The sequence below is a fragment of the Canis aureus genome, chromosome 26, assembly GCF_053574225.1.
Source record: "Canis aureus isolate CA01 chromosome 26, VMU_Caureus_v.1.0, whole genome shotgun sequence".
In the NCBI taxonomy this organism is placed as follows: domain Eukaryota; kingdom Metazoa; phylum Chordata; class Mammalia; order Carnivora; family Canidae; genus Canis; species Canis aureus.
Window position 1 is genome coordinate 41,794,159 of NC_135636.1, and position 7,798 is coordinate 41,801,956.

General features: G+C 45.5%; 1 protein-coding gene across 1 annotated transcript in view; it reads right to left on the bottom strand.

Moving 5' to 3' along the window:
* Positions 1-7,240, bottom strand: part of B4GALT5 (beta-1,4-galactosyltransferase 5) — a 74,920-nt gene extending 67,680 nt beyond the window's left edge. The window contains exon 1 of the mRNA XM_077873529.1: positions 7,081-7,240. Within this exon, the coding sequence (XP_077729655.1) occupies positions 7,081-7,195 (115 nt within the window). The 5' untranslated portion in view covers positions 7,196-7,240. The remainder of the gene's footprint in view (positions 1-7,080) is intronic.
* Positions 7,241-7,798: the final 558 nt, after the last annotated feature.

Here is a 7,798-nt window from a genome sequence, read left to right on the forward strand (position 1 = left end):
AGGGAAAGAATGGATTTAGCAGATTAAAACTTAAAAGGATTTCCCCAAGGAAAGAAAGAAAGAAAGAAAGAAAGAAAAGAAAAGAAAAGAAAGAAGAAAGAAGAAAAGGAAAAAGAAGGAAAAAATGGCTTTAACATCCCAAAGATATTCATATAAAATTCTTTTTTAGTTTTTTCCCTTGACCAAGACAATACAAGTTTTGTTGCAGTTTTGTTGTGTTTTTTGTTTGTTTGTTTGTTTGTTTGTTTTGTCAGAGTAATTTCAAACCTATAGAACAGCACAAAAATTCTTTTTAGGGCAAGTGTCCTAAAACAACAGATTGTACAGTGTGAACTTCTCCATCACCCCAAAGAATGCAACCCAGCCATGTGGCAATTCATGGCAACACTTCACCACTTCAGCAGTGTCACAGAAGCCACGGCTCAGCAAATCACCAAAGGTGGGAAACCATGTGAGTGGAAATGTGAATTTTAAAAAGATGGGGAACTATTACTTGACACAAGTTGTTAGTTCTTCCACTTTCAGGTTCACGCTACACTTGCTTATTAGACTCCTATAACCTCAAATCCAAAAGGAACTGGAGAATCTCTACTATCATCCGTGTCCTCCGTTTATAGAGAGCAAAGCTGAGGTAATGCTTCATATCTAGTTCCTGGTAAAGTCGGACCAGAGGCCTGGTCCCCCCAGCTCTGGGGAGCAGGAGCATGAGAACACAGAGGATGTCTCCCATTTACAAATAATCATTATCAACACAGAGCTTGATGTCAAGCTCTGTGCTAAGCCCTTTTACACAGTATCAGACTGTGTAGAAGAGAAAATCTTCCACTTGGTAGGTGAGAAAATTGAAAATAACTTGCCCGATGGACCTGGCTGGCTCAGTCAGTAGAGCAAGTGACTCTTGATCTCAGGGTGGCCGAGTTCTAGCCCCACATTGGATGTAGAGCCTACTTAAAAGTAAAAAAACACTTTTAAAAAAATCTGCCCAGTCTGCCACTCTCCCCACTCATGCACTCGCTCTGTCAAATGAATAAAAAAAAAAAAAAAAAAAAAAAAAATCTGTCCATTGAGTGGGTTGATTCGAACCTAGGTCTGGCTGGTTTCAATGCTAATGTTCACTCCTATTCCACAGTCCTTACCATGGCTACAGGGTCCTACACAGCCTAAGCCCTCCCACCTTTCGGAATCCATTTCCTCCCACTCTTCCATCACTTAAAAAATCCAGTCAACCTTCACTCAAAATCACCCTTGCCTCTCTACTTTTACCTGTGCTGGATGACCACTGCCCCCCTCAATCCCTACCCTGCCCACCACCCCCAAACTTGTGAGTGACTCATTCTACACCTTCAAGGCAAGTATCATCTCTTCAACAAGTCTTTCCCTAACCACTCAATCTAAAACACTCAGTCATTCCTACCACTATCTGAAATTGCCCTCCATATTGGCTGTGCCCCCATTAAGATAATGGGGGCACAATAAGGGCAAAAAACCTCTCACTGAAACAAAAGCACAATGATGGCAGAAATGGTCTGCCTTATTCATTTCTAGACTGCTAAATACCCAAGACTATCAGACAAGAGGAGACACTCAAAAGAAGTACTGGTTGAATAAAGGAATGAATACCTCTCTGAACTCCCATCTCATTAAGAACAAGTATCACATAATTTAGCAACTTACTACAAACTATCTTCTATTTTCCCCTAGTTGTTTCTTGTGATTAATCTTGTCTTTTCAACCATATTGTGCATGCCTCAGTGATATCTTATAGTTCTCAAGTTTGGGCAAGTTAATGACAACATGGGCTTATATGATCATCTATAAAATGAAAGAAGCAGTCAGAAGTCTAGAATTCAAGTATCTCCCATAGCTAGTAACATAATAGGCAGACACTCAAATGCTAATTATTGACCCATAGATCTCAAATCCATTTTCTCACAACTTTCTACAAAAATACACCTATTGTACAAAGGCAGGCACACTTTTACTTAGCTAATATTATCAGAAACCTAAATAACGGCCCTTATGCTAGTAGGCCATGCAGCCCTGCCTCCTCTCAGGACCGCCCTATTAACCTCTTTTAAGCCACACCCAACCTGTTTGCTTCTGATTATCCTTTATCTTAACCAGTGTTAACTTCCAGTTTTCTGTATTTCTTTGACAGGTCTCAGCAGCACCATATTCCTTATTTCTTGCTTGCTCAAGTTCTGTTTTATATGGCTGGATGTATCCAACAAATTTTCCAAGATCAAAAAAGCTGCAAAATTAGGGAAGTCAGTATTTGGCTTCTAGTGCTTTGGAATGTCTACTCTCCTGAAGAGTTCTAAAGACTCATCGCAACACAGAGACCCTCTTTCCTGGTAATTTATTATATGCTGTTCCCACTGGCCTGTCGAGCTCGGGCTCCGGAGGTGAGGGGAAAATGTCAGGAGATTAGAGCAGAATCATCTACTGGCTACACGACTGACGGCCTGGAATAGTAACTGATACTGTTTGAAAACTGCTTCTAAAGATTGTCCAAGATTAGCATATTTTCACCATTAAAGAAGCCTCCACTGCAAACCCAGACCTTGTTTCCAACATAACAAAATTCTGCAGGAAAGACATAAAACATCACTGAAGTCTTGGTCAAAAGTGTGCTGTTTGGTTTTAAAACTTCAACTTGCTCCCTAAATATGGTTTTCTTCTAAGAAGACTAACACGACTCAGAAAATGTTTGAGCAAGTGTGTGTGCTCACGAGCGTGTGGGAGGTGAAGATCTTTAACAGGATGAGGTTTTTTGTTTTTTTTTTTTACTTTTTTACAATACATTCTACCACTTGTATATCCTTCCACCAAAGCTCAAGAACTTTGGCACTGAGGCACTTAAAGGGCATTTTCATGTGAGGAAGAAAAAAAAAAAAAGAGGCTGTTTTCATACTAAACGGTGGGGAATCTGAAATTTTCCTGTAGTTAGAAAAAGTTGTATTTGATTACAAAAAACATGTATCTTATCCGAAATCATAGGTCCAATATCTGCACAGAATGTGAATGAATTATCAACTTTCTATATGTAAAAACTTCTCATTAAAAGTTTGGCTAAGATGCTAATTATTGCAGTTCTAGTTTTTCAAACAGCTTTGAGTTTTTGCCAAGTTTAAGATCAGGGAATCAAGTGACTTGTTCAAGGTCATTTGGTCAAATCAGGTAAGATTAGAATTACTAGTTCCTGCCTCCCAAAAGCCAGTTGTAAATCAAACTAAGCAGGCCAAAGGGAAAAATCACTCCCCATTTCCTTTCCTCAATAATCAAAGAGCAAAAGAAAAATCAATTTAAACGACAGAACTTCAATTAATAAATTTTCATCAATCCACAGACTAGTACCTCTAACCAGGCATAGGCACCTACCTCTCTCAAAATCAGTAACTTCTCTATAACCTGCCCATCTGATGGCACCATAAATTTATTAAGATGTTTTTCAATCAGAACTTCATACGTATATCTATAATATCACTTCTCTATCTTCTAAAAGACCTGGTCAGACTGGAATATGGATATACTCTGAGCTGTTAGGTTTCTTTCTTTCTTTCTTTTTTTTTTTTTTTTTTTTAAGTTAAAGGATCATAAATAAGTTCAAAGTTTTCTTCAGAACTCTAAAAGGAATAGGGAGAGTTCACCAGGACAAGTGAAACAGTGATTAAGTGAGAATCGGTCAGGCTGTGGCTGGGAGAGAACTAGAGAGAACTAGAGAGAAGAGGCACAGATGCATCTTCATCACCATACAGCTTCCTCCTCCATTTCAAATCTACCATCTCCATTGCTCTTTCTTTTTCTTTTTTTTAAGTGAGTGGGGAGTTCAAGGCACTCCCCACCCTGAGATCAAGCCCTGAACAGAGATCAAGAGTCAGAGGTTTAACTGACTGAGCCACCCAGACACCCATCCACATCACACTTCTGACCCATCCTTTTCATTTCCACTTTCAAATTGTTGATGTAAAACACTACTTTTTAATTAGTAACAAAAATGTAATGTTCAGTGAAGCCATATTTTGAAATCACTAACTGGTTTGGGACAAGGATACTGAGATCACTCTGTATTTGTTACAAACACACTATAGTTGTATTTAGTAACACTCCTCACATCCAATTTTCTAAGTCAAATGGCACCATCACCCCCATTTCAGATGACCCTCAAGTCCAGGAAAATTTCCCTTTGCTCTCAGACTATAGATCACCAATATTAAGAGCTGGCATCAGATCTGAAAAATACTAAGTGAATGGGTAGGCTGACACTGTGGCTGAATTATATCATATATGAACAACTTTATAACATTTATAACTAAACATGATTTTTCTCTTAAATTCAAGTCTACCTATTTCTGAATACAGCTATAACATACTCTTTGGACTGATTTCTCTTTAGGCCCTTGAGCAAAACAGGGTCACAGGGTATACAGAGCAAATCAAAAGCAGGACTGGAAAAAATTAAACCCAGAAGGAAATGTAAGTTTAACACTTTCCAATATGCCAGAAGTCAGAGTTGTCATTATTTGAAATGAATTAGGTTGAGCTATTATCACGCTGCCTCTATACAACCGTTTTCGACCTGCAAAAAAAAAAACAGAAATTTCCTATGGCTCAACCTAGTATTATTTTCTAAGCTCATTTTAATAATTGTCTCAAATTAAGGTCTTCGCAACCCAAAGCACATAAACCCTTATTATTTCTCTAGATTGCCTTAACCTTTGGAAAGATTTGCCACCCCACTGCCCAAGGCTGGTCGTTTGAAAATTTTAAGTCTATTAGCAGGAAGCTAAGAGAAAAAAAACAACAGCAACAACAAAAAGACCCACCAAACTGCTGAATGCAGGAACCCTAAAGCCATTACACATCTTTTTTATGGCTTGCCTTTCCCACTAACAGAATCTGAATCCTAAGTAGATCTGCCCTTTAGGGGACTTCTGTTTGTGAAAACTTGAGAGCTTTGCATCTTTTTCACTCATCAGTGATACAAGAATCTGTAGATGCCCATTACTTTACACTGGGGTTCCACTGACCTAAAAAAAAAAAAAAAAAAAAAAAAAAAAAAAAAAAAAAAAACTATCCTTCAGGAATTTTAACGAAGTTACTAAATTCCATTTCTGCTGGGGAATCTGGCTTGAAACCTTTCTAATCTAAAGGGTGATCACCATCCCAGTGGGATCATTCTGCCATTTGGATATGGCTGATTTATGTACAAACAACAGAACTAACCAGTCACTTGGAAGTGGTTATGGCTTCAAGACAGCATCTAGGTCCAAATCTATCTTTTCACACCCATTGTTATTACGTCTAATATCCAATATACTAATGACCTCTTTTCTCAATTAGTTTCACTAATTACACACCTGTTCTTGTTCTGCCAAAATTCCTATCTCCTCATCTGATCCATCAGGCCACATGCTATATACTCCACCAGAGGGATCCTTTTTCCTCAGATACTTCATAAACTGTTAGGGCAATCTGATGTTGTCTATTCTATCTTCCCAGATCTACTTTATAGTACAAATCATCAATATTATAAGTGAAATATGCTCCAAAAAAAGTGAAATATGTGAAATATGCTCCAAAAAAAAAAAAATCAGGAGAGAATCTCCTGCTCTATCTGGAAATTTCTCTATTCAGCTAGTTCAGTGTTGACAGGTCAACAGAGAATGGCACTAGTCATTACTACAATCCTAAAGGGCATTCCCCTATAGTTAAACCATCAACCCTTTCCTAACATCCAAATGACCCAGACTTTTTACAGCAGAATTTACTCTCCTTGTCCCAGCCCCAACGGCAGCTTCGGGTCTTTTTTTCACCCTGAACCAAGGTTTTCTCTAGAGCCCGTGGTGATGCTATGCCAGGCAAATACATTCATTAAACCTTTATTTCTCAAAAGTTACATATAATAACTGTTTAAAAAAAAAAAAAACTCTATGCATCATAGGTGCTTTAAAAGGGAATTTACCTACTTCCTTAAAACACTATGAGGTGTGGATTTATACTCCCATTTTACAGAGGAGAAAGGCTGAGGCTTAGTAACTTGCCCAAGGTCATAAAGGGCAGGGATTTGAATCCAAGTCTGACCTCAGTGTCCTCTGACCTTAACTCTCACGCTGTCTTTCCTTCCAATCTCTTTCTTCATGTCCTAAATGTCTGCTCTGTGGTCTTAACAAAGTCTATGCTTGGGCAGTGCTCAGTTTTCCCCAGACGGTCTTGCCTTTAAAGGACATGCCTTTGAGAAGAATGAGTACCCATTCCAATTTTTCTCCATGCTCCTCCTTCCCACCTGGCACCATCTCCCCGAGGCTCTTATCACAAATCCTCCTCTAGGGCCAATTTACATGTCCTCTCAGTCCCGAGCAGAGCACAGGATACTGAAGGGCCATCTTCCACCCCAAGACTAGGAGAGGGCAGCCCTGACAGCGTGGAAAGGTCCAGACAGCACCCTTCCCCAAGTCTTCATTCAGAAGGAAACTGTGGTCGAGGGCCGGAGGGGGTGGGGGAAAGAATTTGGGGAAGGAAAAGAGGTACAGGGGCGGAGATAGCAACAAGGGTGTGCCCTTGGGGGAGGTGGGGAGACGGAGATGATGGGGGTGCCGCTCGGTGAGGAAGGGGCCACGGGGGGGTGAAGGTGTATGCTGCGGAGGAGGGCCTGGAGGTGGATGGAACGGGAAAGTGGAGGGAAGAAAGGGCAGGGAGGGGGAGCAGGAAACGGGGGCCTCGACCGGGAGGGGAGAAGGAAGGATGGATGGGAACCGGGGAGGTGGGGCGCGCGCGCCGGGGCTCCGCGAGGGGGAGCGGCGGGCCGGGGGGCGCGGGGTGCGCGGAATGCCGGGAACCGGGGCCTCGGGAGACCCGGGCAGGGGGAGCGGGCGGCCGCGAGCCGAGCCGCAAGGGCGGGAAAGGGGGCGTCCCGGCGCTGGCGCTGGCGCTGGCCGGGGGGGGGGGGGGCACGGCGGGCTCCGAGGGGATGGAGTCCCGAGGGCCGGGGGGTGCGTGGGCGGCGGCGCGGTGCAGAGGGCGGGAAGGTGCCGGCGTCCCCCGAGCCCGGGCGTGCGGGACCGCGGGGCCCCTTCCTACCTATGCCGGGCGCCACATAGACGAAGTAGAGCAGCGAGGACGAGAGCGAGAAGAAGAAGAGCGCGGCGAGCAGCGAGCGGCGCGGCAGCCGCAGCAGCCCCCGGCGGACGCGCATGCTGCAGCCGGGCGGCCGCGGGAGAGCCGGGCCGGGCCTGCTCCCGCCGCTCCCCGTCCGCCGCCTCCTGGGCCGCCGCCGCCGCCTGGGCCTCGGCCACCACCACCTCCCGGGCCTCGCGGGCCGCCGCTCCCAGCCGCCGCCTCGCCGCTCCCAGCCGCCGGCCGCCGCGGGCCGGGCCACATGAAGCGGGCGGGGGCCTGAGCGGCCCGGAGCTAGCGCCGCGGCGGAGCCTGGGCGGGGCGGGGCGGGCGGCGCGGGGGCGGGGCGGGGCGGGGCGGCGCGGGGGCGGGGCCAGCGCAGCCGGGCACCGTCGCAAAAGAACGGCGCGCGCGCGCTCGCCGCCGGACCCCCCGGTCCGGCTCCCGCGGCGGAGCGGCGGCCCGCAGGGAACGTCGCTAAATGGCGACAGCCCCTCTTCTGGCGCAGCCACCGCCCCGGCTCCCGGGGAGCGTCGCTCAAGTGCCGGTCGGATCCGCGCAAGGGCGCCCCCAGCCCGCGAGCCAAGGGGCCGTCTGCAATGTCTGACGCGGTTGGTCGCCCACTGCGACAGTGGAGACTGTGGGCAGAGGGGCGCGGCGTACGCCTTCACTCCTTCATTCA